Source organism: Neocloeon triangulifer, unplaced genomic scaffold (assembly GCF_031216515.1).
Source record: "Neocloeon triangulifer isolate White Clay Creek 2 clone unplaced genomic scaffold, ASM3121651v1 ptg000014l, whole genome shotgun sequence".
NCBI classification, from domain to species: Eukaryota; Metazoa; Arthropoda; class Insecta; order Ephemeroptera; family Baetidae; genus Neocloeon; species Neocloeon triangulifer.
In genome coordinates this window covers 16,567,754-16,583,786 of record NW_026775556.1, presented here as the reverse complement: position 1 = coordinate 16,583,786, position 16,033 = coordinate 16,567,754, and the positions used below count along the sequence as shown (strand labels likewise).

Below are 16,033 nucleotides of genomic sequence, written 5' to 3'. Positions count from 1 at the left end.
TTGGCAATAGAATAAAAATTGAATCTATTATTTGTAATTTGACATTTTAGAATGAAAATCTTGCGGAATTCAAATTTCATTATAGAATATTTTTTAAATTGATCTTTAAAATAATACACATCGTACATTATAATTTTTTGAAGACAGTAGCGTAAAATTGTGCATGATTCTCTGGATAAATTTGCCAGGTTGGCAACTGAAGTGAATGCGCACGCACGTTGTGTTTGTCATCCGTATGATCACGTAAACGCAGTTCGCAGTTCTGTTGCTAGTTGTATCTGAAAGAGTTAATTGCTCCGTTTTTGACTCAAAGTTTGGGTCGAGACAGGTCTGATCACTGCTGGAAGTTGACTGACATTTTAAGAACGTCGGCCGGACCTGGGCAGCGCAATAATGGAGGTGGACGGGGATTTGGACCAAGACCTTCTGCAGCAATTCAGCTGCATGGGAACAACGGATAAGGACACTCTGATTTCGCAGTTGCAGAAATTGGTGGGCAACCTGAGCTCGACAGCGGCTGCTTTCTTCCTGGACATGAACAATTGGTAATTTTCAACATTAAACAGCAAAATTTTCTAAATTTTGAGCTTTCTCTGGCGAATTAAAGTGCTGACACACATTCAGGTGGTCCTCTCCCTTTTGTTGCGTAATAACGCATTTTATTTTTAAATTTCATGGCAGACACTTTTCAGGAATCTGCAGGCGGCAGTCGGCTCGTATTTCGATTACGAGGCAGCCAACAACTTGCCGTCCATGTCTCTGGTCAAAGATGCCACTGTAGGCGATGGCGAAAGCGTTCCGCCATGCACAAGGTGAACAGCTGCTGCTTTCATTGTGATTATTATGTCAACCTTGAAAATAACCGTGCGTATCTTCTCTTTCTCGCGGCAGATTCACCAAGACGTGGAAGTTAAGGAATAATGGAGACATGGCTTGGCCCGAGGGCTGCTACTTGAAGCACACCTATGGCGAGCAGTGGGGTGGATTGAGCGAGAGAATTTCCCTGCCAAGTATTAGCCCAGGCCAGGAAGTTGAAATCAACATCGAGCTCATCAGTCCGTCCAAAAATGACATCTACTACAGCAATTGGAGGGCCTGCACGGCCAACGGCTCATATTTTGGAGGTACTTAAAGATTAAATTCAAGTCGACTTAAATCCTTGACGTATAATTACACAATCAATTGCTTCATAATCGGTATGATCAGGTGACTTTGCCACAGTTTTTCATTGAGGAATACTATTAATTTCAATTATTAGTATCTAATGATCAATTTTTTAATTTGGTATGAATTAATATATATATAAATTTTTGTACAAATTGATTACATTTTTATAAATAAATTTAATTTCAATTTTTCAGACACCATTTGGGTTGTGATAACAGTGGCTGATGGAGGCACACTGGCCTTAACCCAACAACTGACCCACCTCTCTGACTTGGGTTCATCTCCCCTGGGGATGAGCAACGTGCCAAACCCCTTCACACCCTTCCTCCAAAACCAGCCTAGTCAACCTTTATTCCAAGTAAGACAAAAGGCCATTTTTTCACTACTTGATCTAAATACTTATCAATTCTACTTTTAGGACTCAGTCCCTCCTCAAGACCCTGGCGACAATCCCAACAGGATGTGCTAGCCTAAGAAGAGTAACAGTGGCGTGAGTGTTTCAGGTGGATTGTGCATTTTTGGAAAATGATGTTGAGCTGGTTTAGTCAATGGGCTTATGGAGAGTTGTACAAAAATGATGTAAAACCTGCAAAAAGTGATATGAATAATTAGAATAATTCAAGTCTAAACTTTTAAATAATATAGCTTCAAATGCTAGTTATATTTTGGGACTCCACAGTTCACTAAATTTTTAAGCAACTGTATCGTAAATTAAAATTTCAAAATCCTTCTGTAGTGTAAATTTAAAATTCGTCACATTGTGCAAATTCACTCCAATATCCCATTTTTTGTTTGCATACCAAATTTTAGGCTCACCGATCTCAGCGATAATTACAAATCCAAGTGTCTAAAGTGACTATTTTTTAAATCTGATTGAATTTTTACTTTTGGGACTAAAAAAATATTAGTTCAATAACACTATAAATGTGTGAGATTACTATTGTTCGCTGAAAGAAATTTGTTGCAAAACGCAATTAGCTGCTTTGAGTTATTTCTTTGTGATTTTGATATTATCCTTCAAAACTTGTTTGTCGTTTAATTTGTGTTTGTACACATTTTTGTATGACAAAAGTAGGTTGTAATGCTCAACCAATGTTAATACAGTGGATACTTTCAAAATAATTATAAATCACAATATATCCTATAAATTTGAGTATTTTATTTGAGCTAAACTGCCATTTCCAATGTAATTTTCTCATGTGGATTGTAGTTGGTGATTTCAAAATCTTCTATCTTGAAATCCTCAATGTCAGTAACTTGGCGCTTAAACCTGAATTTAGGGAAAGGTCTGGGCTCTCGTTTTATCTGTTCTCGCAAACCCTCGATGTGGTTTAAGTAAATATGAGCATCTCCTAGTGTGTGGATGAACTCAAAAGGCTGAATAATTTCAATTAAAATGAGCAAAAAATATGTATAACAATGGGAAATATAATACCTCCAAACCAGTTACGTGTGCAACCATGTATGTCAACAAAGCGTAACTGGCAATGTTGAAAGGAACTCCGAGTCCCATGTCAGCAGATCTTTGGTACAGTTGGCAGGAAAGATATTTTTCCTCTGCCACATAAAATTGAACAAGACAATGGCATGGCGGCAGAGCCATTTGGGACAAATCAGCAGGATTCCAGGCGCATAGGAGAATTCTTCTGTCGTTGGGATTTTTCCGCAGAGTTTCAATAACTTGTTTTAGTTGGTCGACACCTTTTCCTGCATAGTCTGTGTGCATGTCTTGGTATTTGGCACCAAAGTGACGCCACTGGAATCCATAGACTGGTCCCAAGTCACCTGCAAATTATTATAATTATTACCTTTTTTTAACAATATTTTTTTTTAATGCTGAGATTTTTAATTCACGATTTTTTTAAAGTTTTAAATTACCCTCTTCTCTGTGAGTCAGACCCTGAGCATCAAGGAACTGTCTAGAACCATTTTGGTCCCAAATTCGGACACCCTTTGCACTCAACTCCTTGGCATTAGTCGACCCTTTGATGAACCAAAGAAGCTCTTCGGCGACTCCTCTCCAGAATAATTTCTTAGTTGTCAGTAGCGGAAATATGCCTAAAAATTATTCCATCAATTAAAGAATAAAATAAAATAAAATTTATAATACAAACCATCCTTGAGGCTGTATCGAGCTTGGGTGCCAAAGACAGATAAAGTCCCAACCCCAGTTCTGTCTCCCTTCTTGGTTCCCCTATCGATGATGAGTTTCAGTTGTTGCAGATACTGCAGCTCGTCGTGCGGTTCACCGTCCACGTGTCCGTTCATTTTTGTACGCGAATGCGAGCAACAGAGTCGGACACTTGATGCTTTCTTACAAAAAGCCGCGAAATCAGTGCAGAAGGCAGCTTTCAGAAAATGCATTCCAGCGAGTTGGTCGCTCATTCAACAGGTGGCGCGAAGGGCCAAGAAAGAGAAAGGCCGCCAATGATCGTCTACCCCTCCCGCGAGGCGGGCGCTGATTGGTCGATGCACTGCCGTGGGGCACCGAGCTGGGCTTGTCTCACTCGTCTTGCCTCTTGTTTACCTTCCTGTGTCCCATATGGCTAGCATGGGCACTCGAGAAAGGTGACTTTTGCGTGGCAAAGCCTCATACATGTCCTCCGTCGGCGAATAATCCCCTTTGTGGTTCGTTTTTTGTGCGGCTTCTCCATTTTCGTCGGCCCATGAGTGATCGGTGCGTGCCTTGAGACTCACACACAATTCATTTTCTGTTCGTTTTCCGCTGCGAGCGTTGAGATCATGGGGCTGCTACCGCTCGAGTTCACCGACTGCCTCACCGACAGTCCCTATTTCCGGGAAAATCTGCACGCCCATGAGAAGGAGTTGGAAAAGACAAGCCAGCAGATCAAGGGACTCATCAAGGAAGTCAATAATGTCATCAGTGCTGCCAAAAGTGAGTTAAATTTTATCGTGATACACTCATTAACTTTTTGCCTGCAACTTCATAAATTTTCCTAAAATTGTAAACATAAGAGATAGGAAATCGTATGACCTACTTACACTGAAGGTTTTTCAAAATATAAACGTGGAAAATATAGGGTTACACAAATTAACTATATGTATATTTTTTTTTAATAATAAAATGAATTCTTATTAAATTGTTTTTTCAGAGTGTTTCAGAGTACGTTGTTTGGGATTTTCAATTAATGATTACTATTTGCTATACATGCATATAATTTTTTGATATATTCTTTTTTATAATAAATATTTTTATTTAAATATTCTTGAGGGATTTCCACATCATGCTTACAATTAGTTAGTTTTATGTGAATTGCTGGTATATTATTCAACTTTGTTTTCTTGAAATTATAAAATTTCAAAAACAGTAAAAAAAAAAAATTGCATTTGTGTTTTGTTAGATGAACCGAACACTCGTATTCGGTCGTGGGAATTAAATGCTTCAAATAGTGGTTCCTTGAACGAAGCGGAATCGCCTCACAAAAGCAGGAAAGGGGTGAGACTGGTCAAACAAGGGCCGCCTGCGTCAAACAAGCTGCAATAAAATCCACTTGCTCCAAATCCCAGCACACTGCTATTTTTCTCTATCTGCCAATGCTCTCTTGAATGTATCGCTCAGGCGAGCAAATCGAACCAGTTCCAAGTACAGCACCAAGCTCTCTTACAATAATATATATATTATGTATTTTCGTTATCAAGCGAGAGAGCTCTTCGAATAACGAACGCTTACGCCACAAATTGTTGTTGCACCGAAAGATAAAGAAAAAAAATGAGCAGTGCACGACGACGACGACTTTGAAAACTCAACTCTGCAATTAATGATCCGAGGTTTCGCCCGACCATCCTTTTCTTGTTCTTTATTTATCTCTGTCTCGTGGCGCCCATTGTTTCGAGCCGGCTTAAAAATTGCGACAGCCAAGATGCGCTCGATAGATACATTTGGCACGGCTAGTGCTGACTTTGCACAAATTTGCACGAGAATGCAATATAATATTTTTTCCGTGCTCAAATTCAAATTTTTTAATATATTAAAAATAATAGTCTTGTGTGTTTATCGATCAAATTAAGATATTGATTTCTTCAGATTTCTTATCTCTTTCATTTCAGTTAATCAGTAAAAATAAGTTCTTACGATTGAATTAGATCAACTAAAAATGAATTAAACTTCTCTAAATTTAATTTCAAGACACAATTTGTGACGTATGGTTTAAAAAAAATAAGAGTTTTGCTCAACCTTTCAACTTTCATATAATTCTAGGAAGCACTAGGGAAATCATGTTTTTAAATTTGCATTATCCAAATATATTTACTTCGTCTTTCTCTTTTCTTGTGACGAAATTCATTTCTATTTAAATTGAAATTGACTTTGGTTATTAATGATCTATTTATTTGTAGCAAATCAAGTAAAAAACGAATGAAAACAAAATTTGAAAAATTGTGTTAATGGCAGAAGGGAATATATTATTTATCATTCGCATTTCCAAACAAAAAATAAGTGATAGATGCAGTGAATCGGCATTTTGATGCATTGAATTCCATCGCGAAAACATTTTTGCCGTCATCAAGCATGGTCGCGCGCAGAAAAAGCGTGTCAAATGGCACCGGTCGCTCGTTTTCCGCGAAACTCTGCTGACTGACTTTTGGATCGTAATTGCCTCTCCTCCGCCTCCCACGCCTCCGTAGCCACAAGTCATGGTAAAATAATCATTTTCGTGCCATTTTCGCCTTTTTCTCCAACAGTCCTGTTATGTCTGTGCAGCGGTAACGGGTTCAGGCGCGCGCGTCTCCTTCGCAAATTAGAAAAAAAATGACGGCGCAGTCAAAAACAAAAAAAAGTGCATTGCTGATGATGAAAAACGTCGCGGCGCTTTTGTTTGCGGTTTCAACGAGGACAGTGCCTTTGACGCTCATCTCTTATGACAATCACGCTAATGGCCCTCGAGTGCATAAAAAATAATGTGGCGTTTATTCTGCTCCCTTTGATTTGACTTTTTTGGCCTTTTTGTTTGGTTTTGTGGCGAGACGAATGAATGCACTGGCGCGACTGTGCCTCGGAGCCACATCAGAGGAGATCGACATTTTTTCGCATAGTTACTTGTGATTCCACAGCACCGTATTTGTTGGAAAAATTTATTAATACTTTATCTAAGAAACAAAAACTTCAGTTTTGTATAGAAAGATTAAATTAAATAATTAAATAACAAGGAAATGTTGCAATTTTAATCTTGCTTTAAACGGATGTTGTAATTTTTTTTCACAATTTTCCCTATTGCGCTGAATTTAAAAATTTATTTAACTGCTGTAATAATATTTTCAGTATTTTTTATTTTAATTTTTCAATTCATAAGGAATTAAAACAATTTAATTACTTTAAAAGATACCAAATTCGAACAAATAATCAATTTTATTAAACAATTTCATTTCATTTTCTTGAAAATGAGACTTTCGTAATCCAAATGAAATTCTGCAGGATAATGAGTCACTCAAATAAAACATAATACTTCAACTTTTGTATATTTTATGATTTTTTTAGCTTTTTTCAGATTCGAATCAAACTTAAAATTTTAATTTTAAAATTTAAAGGAAAAAAACAATCTATTCCAAAATTTTTCAAAATAAAAGAAAATTAGACTAAAAAGATAGTTAAACTTTGCATAATTAGATTATCAAATAATGGGCAACAGGAAAAATCTAATCTACAAGCAAGTTTTGCTGTTGTTAATAACTGCCTCAAACACAGCCAATCTTTTGCAATTTTTTTTTTGTTTCCACGTTAGCGAAGCCCCGCAGGTCGCAACGGATCTAACCTCCCCACGCCACCAAAGGGTTAATTAAAGGAGCACCGTGCGCAGTCCGTGCATAATTAATAAACTATAGCGGAGCGGAAGCGTTTTAGTTCATAGGGCTTCTTCTTTTTCCGCCGACGAAAGAGGATATGACACCTGTTGCATATATCAGATTTTATCGCTGCATCAGCTTGAATTATGAGCCGATGATTTATAGTCGCGCTGCGCCTCGCGATCGCTCCTTTTTTGCTCAGTTCAGCGAACCTGCTGACAGCCGAGGCTTTATACAAAATGCCTACTTTCGGCAATGAAATGTTATCAAACAAGAACATATGAAGAATGAAGGTGATCAAGGGTCCGGAGCTATAAAAGAAGATTGCTTTGCTTTGCGATTGGAATCGAAATTGGATGGAGGTTCTATCATCAATTCAAGCGGTATATTTTTTAATACTTATGTAAAATGAATTTTTGAAAAGGTGCCAATAAAAATTAAATTATGGAGTTTTAAGACGCAAGGTAATAAAACCTTACCAAAATTTTGATTCAAACATCATTTTTTTATGTGCATACAAAATTATAGATACTCTGAAAGCAGCGCAAAAACAAAACAAAAAACTTGAATGAACTATTATTCAAGTTAAAATACTGCGAGTAATTCAATCAATGCTCGTGACTCCTGCAGTCTCCGTCAATTTGTGCAAGCACACGATTCTCAAATGGCGCGCGCACGCAACGATACTGCTTGAACGATAAGGACACTGACAATTAGTATGTGTGTCAAGTCACATAGGATCTCGAGCAACTGCCCTGCTGGAAATCGGAGAAATAACACACAACACTAAAAAGTCATTAGCACCCGTCGTGTGGGAAAAACTCCTTTTTCGGTCGCGCTAGAAAAGAATGCGCGAGTTTCATTTGAATTTTCGTGACTTACAATAACACCCAGTGAGTGGAACATGGGAGAAATTTTGACGGATGAAAACAGTTTTGGCTCCTACTGCGGCAGCTCTAATTAAAATGTGTGTTAATTGATAGCATATTAATATGAGTCTCTTAATTCAAGTTAAAATTCAGTAGGAAGCTTGCATGAACAACTTAAACGTTCTTTCAATAATTTTTCATCTGAAATGTTCTAGAAAACACAAACTAATTTAATGTTTCATTAATTTACAAAATTAAACTTGCCAGAATAATAATTTCTTTGTTTAGGTTTGCTTTTTCATTATCTTTTTGTAGAGAGGCGGTAATTTTTTATTGATATGAAACTTTTTCCAATTTTGTAACTGTTTTCAGCTAAAAAAAAATCATTTAAGAAAAAAAAATTATTACTTGTCCTTCAACTTGTACTGTCATTGATTACCCATACAATTTTTTATTAACTTGTAATTTAGATTCTTCCAGCGACTTCTTTCATTCTTGTGAGAAACACGATCTGTTTGTTGACGAACAAGAATCTCTAATTGCCTTCTCATTTATGCTAATAGCTGCCGCCTGCTCCTTTTCCAATAATAACTGTTGCACCTGAGCGATCGAGCACGTTGAGAGAATTCACAGCAGCGCATTTATTTATTATTTTAGGTCAGTGCATGAGCAAACGACCTCGCCTCTCTTGATTTGCCGAGAGAGTGACACGAATTATGTTTTCTTTATTTCTCTTGCAGGCCACAATGATCGTGCGGACGCGAACAAAAAAAAAGCGATGCGATGAGAAATCAAACGCAGCTATAATCGTCTCAATGACACGCGCGTTCATTTAGTTGAAAAGCGCGTTAATTAATCTGCAATACGAAGGCGAAGTGAATCGACTTTGCCTTTCGTGGCTTGGAGAATTCAAGCGGCGGCCATCTGCGGCTAAAATATTCTTTTGACGACGTATTAGGGAAGGTCAGGGTGAAAGCTTTGTAAATAGAGAGGTAAATAAATTGTGCATTGTAAGCTGCTCAAGGCCCGGCTGAATTCGCGTGATCAAATGACTGCGGCAAAATTAACGCTTAAGAATTTCAGTCACTCAAATAAGAAAATTTCGCCCCTTTGTTTATAAATGACAAGGAACCTCCGAGGAATAAATTTTTAAAATATTCTATTTGCTGTAGTTCCCAAAGGAAACCACTACTATAAAGTATGACAAAGATAATTAATTCTATAAGTATGATAAAAACTTGTGGAAACATCAATAATACATTTTAAAGCCATTTTAAAGTTTTAAAAATAAAATTAGGTAAAACTACAAAATAAACGTACTAAATTAAAAAAAAAAGATTATTATTTTATCTCTTTGAATAACTTTTGTGGCTTTTCTGGTGGCTTTAATTAAAATGAAATTTCCTTATTTTGATTTTAATTTTCCTTAGGTTTTTTGTTCTTATAGTAATAAAGGCTGCAACCCTATAATTGTCCGTTTGACCCATTTGTAGGATACATTGTTGGAGTTGGAATAAAAGTGCGGCTCGGTTGACACTTTCAACGGAGACAAGTGATTCAATGATACATAAACGGCTCGTGCAACCGATCGAGCCGCGGCCGCAAGGCTGCGAGTATAAAAATGTAGTTCACGTGCACGTTGAGAAAATAGTGCTCGCAGGATGTGTTTTGTGTCGACTATGTCGTCTTTGCAGTTTTCTTGAATTGAGCCGCGCCGAGAGGGACGTGCGATTTCAATGAGCATCGCTCGTGTAGCAAAAGGAGGATGTGACGCAGACGTGCCTGATAATTAATTTATTTGAACCGGCGGATGGTGCAACTGCAAAGACGACACTCTATTTTTTATCCGCCCGCTCAAAAGCCGCGTGCGTGCATTGAAGTCGACTGTCAGATATATAGAAAGCGAGAATGTAAAAAAAGGAGATAAGAAGCAAACGCACATGCAGGATATGCGTATACATAACATTCTCTCGGTCAGGGGCGTATTCTGTTTGCTCTCTTAATCGCTGGTGATTTCAAAAACAGTTTCTTTCCTCGTGGCATTCACACTTTGCACAGACAATGGCATTCCGATTAGGCATAACGATACGATTTGTATGCAGCCCAAGCAACGTCTATTAATATATGCGGGATTGTTTATAGATTCCTTAAATGGTTCCTCCATGTTTATCTGAAGTTTGATTGTGCGATTAGTAGTTTTTTTTTTATTAACGTCTATAATATAGACGTTTATACAAAGACCATATTGGTCTTTGTTTCACTGATTTAAGCATGAAATTTTTAAATAATATAAAAGAATTAGAGTAAATTAAAAGAAATTATTTTTAAGTATTTTATCTTTAAAATTAAATTTTTTTTCCTCGATTTTAAAATTTAACCGTAAAAACTCTGACAGTGAGACCTTTTATTATAATTTGGTAAAAAGATAAACAAACCAAAAATAAAATTATTGCTCAAAAAACAAAATTTTAGGTTGCATTCTAATTTTTATTTAGAGTTATTTCAATAATGAGCTTAAATTATGGATTTTAACTTGCAGCTTCATGAAAGAAAAACTAAATCATAGCCTATCGCAGCAATGAAACAATTTGAATTTGAGCTATAAGATTGATTAAAAATTTGCTTACCCATTAAGCTTTAATGTTTAATATTTTGTTTAATGGATCTTGTGTTAGACTTGTCGAGTTAGCTTCTTTTAGTTTGATACTCCCCAAAATTATATACGTTTTTGGCCCACCACAAATTTAATTCAGGAGATTTCAATTATTGTGATTGAAAACTCTTTTTCAAAAAATCTGAAACCTTGTCAATAAATATATTCTTTCCTATTCAGATCTTTCTTCCGTTACTTGCAAGCTGTGAAAGTTGTTTTAAGAAAACCTCTAATGAGTGAATCATGCAATGCCAGGTCAGCAGCACGGGCGCGAATTGAAAAGGAACATATTCCACTCACTCGCTGAGCTGGTTATCTCTCATTTTGAAAGATGCACGCAGCACTCGAAATGAAATAACTTGACTTCACATGCATGCATGCAGGAGTGGATGATATTCGATATGGACGTGCCCGCGACCATCTTAATTGGATATAATAACCGCTGCGGCCGAAATACCTTGGGTGGTCTGCCTCGTTTTTTTTCTTCTAAAGAGGGTAGGAGCCGAGTTTTGACCTGAGGGAGATGGAAATAAATGCGCACCCCTTTTCTAATGCGCTCCGAAAAAAGGTCTATTAACATTGAACATGTGTACCGCTGCGGGAGAGCAGCTCGTTTTTTTTTCGTTCTGCCTTATCAGCAGGTTTGATTCGATCAAAGCATCTCGCCGGGAATGACTTGTAAGAAGTCCAAGTGACGAATTGAAATGTACCAGACGGCGCGATGATTCAATTTACTCTTGGCGTTGAGAGATTTACACAAGACGCAGCTCTAATTTTTTTCCTCAAATGGCTGAAAATCAATAGTCTCTAAATAAAATATAATTGAATTTTCAAAAAATCAGCTCAACTTAAAATTCCAATTAAATATTTTTGTTAATTTTATAAATTTTAATTTAGTTTTTAAATGACTGCTGGGAAAGAAAACTAATGAATTAATAAAAAATTAGTTCAAAATTATTTTCTTAAGTTCATTTAAAGAAATAATTTGCTTCCTTTCAATACAAAGAAGTTCTTTAAGTCCTTTTAGAATATGGAACCATTCTCCATTTCATATTTTTTAGCACCTCTGGTGTCCAAATTAAGACGATGTCACGTGCCGAGCGGAACACGCAATCTGTCTGTAACACGTTGTTGTTTCGCACCTTAAACAGTTAATGTGCGCTCGCCTCTGGTGCGACTTTTGGCTTTACTGAATTTGTATTTGAGCCATCGCTTAGCCGGCCCGTGCCAATTTTGGTCTTCCAGCTCTCGTCTCTAATTGAACAAAGTGTCATCGCGCGAACAACAAAAAGCTCCTCTTGGCCTGCACTTTCTGAGCTGACGTCATTCCCAATTCTTTCTGCGTAATTCTCGAGAGACTTTTTAAATGGAGAGGCCCGAGCGTGAATTTAAATTGAATAATGGCCGCTTCTTGACGGTTGGCTAGAAAATTAGAGAGAACTCTGTAATTGTTTTAACGATGCATGGTGAATAATTCTAATAACGGGCCTCGCTGTTGTGATGTGTTCGACCATTAGCGATAATTCAATTTGAAAAATTAGCCGGAAATCGTGATGCTTGAAAAATACAAATTTAGCATTTTTTTTTTTACCTAAATTCTTTAAATAATAATAAATTATTTTGAAGCTCGGTTTACTGCTTTTTAATGGAGAGACTCTTTGCGGGAAAATAAAGTACTTGTTGCGATTAGCACGTTTTTATCTTCATGCCGGCGCCAAGTAACGAGCACACTTATCAATCACTGCAGAGGCTTGTAAAAATGAACGCCGAGAGTCTGAAAAGCTGCACCCAAGGGTCGGGCATCTATTTTATGTTTGCCTCTTTCTTTCCTTTTTTATCTTGATGAAAAACGGCGCTTTTCCTGCTGACGCGAATTTCCTTGTAAAAATAACAACGCTGCATCGTTGGGTTCATTACTTAATGACCGCGAAGCTTTCTTTTTATTTGATGCTGACGGGAGTTATGTTTTAAAATAATCCCCAGCTTTGCTTAGCTTGACATAAAAGTATCTTGTTTTCATGAAAGTTCTCATTCTCAAGGTCTTTGACAGATAATGCAAATGGGACAAAAACTCCAATAGTTTTTTAACTCAATTATAAAAATCATTTTCAAGTCAATTAATTGCATTTTCTGGAGAGGGAACATGATTTGATTAATGAAAGGTTTTTGTTGCAAAATTAAATTTATTGGCCTCTTTTGAAAATTTTCACTAACGTCCTAAATTTAGTTGCTGCACACAAGGCAATCTCTGACCAAATCGAACACAGAATTAAAAAAAAATTTATTCCAATTTGGAATGACCTTTAAATAATATAATATTTTTGCAGTTTTAGATCATTAGTTTTCTTAATTTATTATTGAATTTTTTTTCTTATATTTGAATAATTTTTGTTGCAGACTTATCGAGATGCCAAAAATCACTAGCCAACAACCTGATAAACTTCAGTTTCGACTGCATCGGCACCTCGCTGACCGACGACGAGGTGGTGATTTCCAACTCGCTGCGCAAATTCGGCAACCTTATCGAGCTTATCGAGGACGAGCGCAACAAGATGGTGAGTGTCTCTAATTGCTCTCTCGGCGAATGACACATCGTTCGGAGGGAGTTCGCCTCCGAGCCAGCAAAAGTTGAAACGGCGGCTTATCTGCTGACGGGGCTAAACTTAGCGAGATTCGCGCATGAATGGCTCGCAGATGGCCTTATCGAGGGCTAATCGGCCGAGCCTCGAGTGCTCTGGCAACATCAAAATGCTCCCTAATCAACGCTTCTGTTCGTGTTGTACGTGCTGAAATTTATCACTCTCGAGCCGCGCAGGGTGCAAAGGGGTCTGAAGGATTTTTTGCAAATTGGCAGCCGGTGACGCACGCGGCTAGGAAATAAATAAACTATCTGTTTTGAAACGCCTGCGATTATATACGGTTGACTGAGAATACACCCCACCAAAATTAAATATTTTTTTTTAGGATGTTAGAATTTATAAAAATCCCACCTGCAATGTCCACATTTATGAATCTATAATTATATGTATCATATTACATTATTGATGGAAGAAGATTGCTAAAAAATTTACTTCCAAGTAAATTTGAACAAAAATTTGTAATGAAGCAGTTTTGATTAATTCAGGTTGATATAAACGTTTTATTTGTAGGTTCCAACCTTATTTGAATTTTAGACAGGCTTCTCTATGGAAATTATGTCTATTTCAAATTTAATTTTTGTTCTATGCAATTTTATAATTCATGTTGAATTTTGTTTCCAAAAGTATCTTGCTCACAATTAAATGTCATTTTAAAATTAATCCTTACGTAAATAATCGAATAATTGTAAGTTTATTGAGCTCGTATTTACTTAAATTAAAATTCTTGAAGCATCATTCCCTCCGTTTACTCGCAATTTACGCACCTCATTGACTGGATTGTCGAGCATGCAAATTGCTCCTTTGTCTGCAAATTGAAGCATCTGGCCTTTTGTCACGACGAAACTCCTGTAAAGCTCCTCATAAAGCTTCTCAACTCCACACGCGTCCGCCGCCTAAATAAACAAAGAGCACCTGCGGCAGCTTTTCTTTTCGTCTGGCGAGATTTCAGTGGGCCGTGTCGGTCCGTCTGTCGGCTGGGAATGCTCCTGAAATTTAGTCAAATAGCATTTCTCCTCGATTCCGAGCGCGAGCAGCGTGAGAAAAAGCAGATCCAGTTATAAAAAAGCAGAAGCTTCTCGGCACCTCCGAGGAATTTTCGTTCTTCTCATTTTAAAGAGAGTGAGTCGAAAAACACATGCCTTCTGTCATCTCGGCAGCTATTTTCGGCAGTCTTCTTGTTTATTGCATTCGGCTCCGTTTTAATGGCCGTCTTTTATTAACTCTCGCGGTGTCCGAGAGCTGCTGCAGGAAAAAGTAAACGATCAAATTAATAATTATCTTGAGCCGCCGGTGCAGCCGCCGATATTAAAATATATGGCGTGTTCTTCAAACGCCCTCAACCTTTTCTTGTAAAATCATAATTACCCGACTGACGATGTGGAAGAAAGAATAGGACAAGCTTTTGTTCTCCACCGACCCATGAAACAAGGTTTTGATGTTTGATTATTTGATCGATCGCGATTGTGTATAAAATTGTCACTGCGTTTTACGCGTGAATCAATTCATTTCTTAAACTTGTAGGAAAAAACTTTGTAAAAAAAATAATAATTTATTCATCTTGATGAATGCAATTGTGGCACTCGTTAACTCAAAATCACTTACCGTATGCATGAGCGCGTGGGAAAATTGATGATCAAGTATCTGCTGGACGGCTTTGCGGTTTTATTCACAGCCAGACAATATCCTGCTCAAACTCCTAACGCAGCAAGAAAATTGAAACCGATCGTGTACCCACATAAAATATGAAATATATAAAAGTAGCCCTGTTCTTTAAGGAAGTCGTCAAACCCACTTGCTACATTACGTTTCATTGGCCGCCTACTCTGTTTCAGTTGGACACGTGTTACGCTCAAATAATCCAACCTCTGGAGAAATTCCGCAAAGAGCACATTGGAGGAGTTAAAGTAAGTTTTGCTTCTTATGTGTAATAATTTAATTCAAATCTTATTCAAAATTTCAACATCTTGTTTTCATAGGTTGTGTTTTTTTAGTCCTTTATTGTTTTATAGAAGAAAAATAACAAAAACGATGGAAAAAGATTATTCAAATTGAAACATTTTCAATCCTCTGTTGTATTTTTATCCTACAAAATATATACAATTAATCTTTTCACTTTCATTTCAGGAGGGCAGAAAGAAGTTTGAGAAGCATTCTTTAAAATTTTGCCAAAGTCAGGAGCGGTACTTAAATTTGTCTACAAAGAAACAGGACACGGTGCTTCAAGAGGTACAAAATTAATTAATTTCAGGATCACGTATTTTGATTAATCTTATTTCAAATTTTATTAGACCAAAATAATTACAGTTAAAAATTGTTTTATTTTTTCTTTCTAATCTCTGCGGGCATAATGAACTTGTCATATGCATATTACACTGTATTACAAAGGGCTGCACGCAATTTTGTTTCCACTGTTGTCAACGGCAAGCAAAACACTCACAGCCCCTGCTCGCCACCCCTCGCGAGGGGTGAGCCGAGAGTGATTGCGCACTCACTTACCGATTCAAAGTGCGTTTCGCAAACGCCGCCGCGTTCCAATGAATGAAAGTGGCGTCGAGGGGCTCGCCCAGGGGTGGCGGGAGAGCAGGGGTGCTTTCGAGAGTGACGTCACGACGCAATATTGATCCACCACGTGAAGCAAAATGTCCTCCTGATCCGCCCTACGTGCGAAGGACGCATTTCGGCCGAATTTCAAATCCGCCGACCGTGTGCTCAAATTTTGAAGTGGTGGTGCAGAATTTTTTCGGGGGTGCCGGTCTTCGGCCGCCATGGGGTGAGCGGTCCTTTTTTAATTGTGGAGAAGCCGCCCTCCTCAGTCGACCCCTCTTGGCGCGTATACATTTAGCATGGAGTGCCTGTGCAGGTGTCATTTGCATTGTTGATGAGCAAATCAGGTGCATGCCAAATAA

The 16,033-nt window shown here is 37.6% G+C and overlaps 3 protein-coding genes across 7 annotated transcripts in view; 2 read left to right on the top strand and 1 right to left on the bottom strand.

Moving 5' to 3' along the window:
- Positions 1–219: 219 nt before the first annotated feature.
- Positions 220–2,327, top strand: LOC132199904 (protein ILRUN). The gene is made up of 5 exons (XM_059625000.1): positions 220–545; positions 693–812; positions 892–1,124; positions 1,362–1,525; positions 1,586–2,327. The coding sequence occupies exons 1-5, from the start codon at positions 394–396 to the stop codon at positions 1,634–1,636; spliced, it is 720 nt and encodes a 239-aa protein (XP_059480983.1). The 5' UTR covers positions 220–393; the 3' UTR covers positions 1,637–2,327.
- Positions 2,294–4,048, bottom strand: LOC132199903 (thymidylate synthase). Its single transcript, XM_059624999.1, has 4 exons — positions 3,282–4,048; positions 3,046–3,225; positions 2,603–2,952; positions 2,294–2,544 (listed from the first exon to the last, which is right to left on the bottom strand). Exons 1-4 carry the CDS (start codon positions 3,550–3,552, stop codon positions 2,335–2,337), a joined length of 1,011 nt encoding a protein of 336 aa, XP_059480982.1. The 5' UTR covers positions 3,553–4,048; the 3' UTR covers positions 2,294–2,334.
- Positions 3,669–16,033, top strand: part of LOC132199897 (rho GTPase-activating protein 26) — a 17,472-nt gene continuing 5,107 nt past the window's right edge. For 3 of the 5 annotated variants that reach the window (XR_009442142.1, XM_059624988.1, XM_059624987.1), the window contains exons 1-4: positions 3,669–4,063; positions 12,886–13,043; positions 14,960–15,031; positions 15,252–15,353. Coding sequence is in view for 4 of the 5 variants with exons in the window: in XM_059624988.1 (XP_059480971.1) it covers positions 3,910–4,063; positions 12,886–13,043; positions 14,960–15,031; positions 15,252–15,353 (486 nt within the window). In the remaining variant the exon portion in view is untranslated. The remainder of the gene's footprint in view (positions 4,064–12,885; positions 13,044–14,959; positions 15,032–15,251; positions 15,354–16,033) is intronic. The other 2 variants (XM_059624989.1, XM_059624990.1) reach the window with 1 other exon arrangement.

Coding starts and splice junctions, on each gene's coding strand:
- LOC132199903 (XM_059624999.1), bottom strand. CDS start 3,552: ATGAGCGACCAACTCGCTGGAATGCATTTTCTGAAAGCTGCCTTCTGC. Junction 2,953..3,045: donor TCTGACTCACAGAGAAGAGG/GTAATTTAAAAC, acceptor AATAATTTGCAG/GTGACTTGGGACCAGTCTAT. Junction 2,545..2,602: donor CACACGTAACTGGTTTGGAG/GTATTATATTTC, acceptor GAAATTATTCAG/CCTTTTGAGTTCATCCACAC.
- LOC132199904 (XM_059625000.1), top strand. CDS start 394: ATGGAGGTGGACGGGGATTTGGACCAAGACCTTCTGCAGCAATTCAGC. Junction 813..891: donor AGCGTTCCGCCATGCACAAG/GTGAACAGCTGC, acceptor TTCTCGCGGCAG/ATTCACCAAGACGTGGAAGT. Junction 1,526..1,585: donor CTAGTCAACCTTTATTCCAA/GTAAGACAAAAG, acceptor TTCTACTTTTAG/GACTCAGTCCCTCCTCAAGA.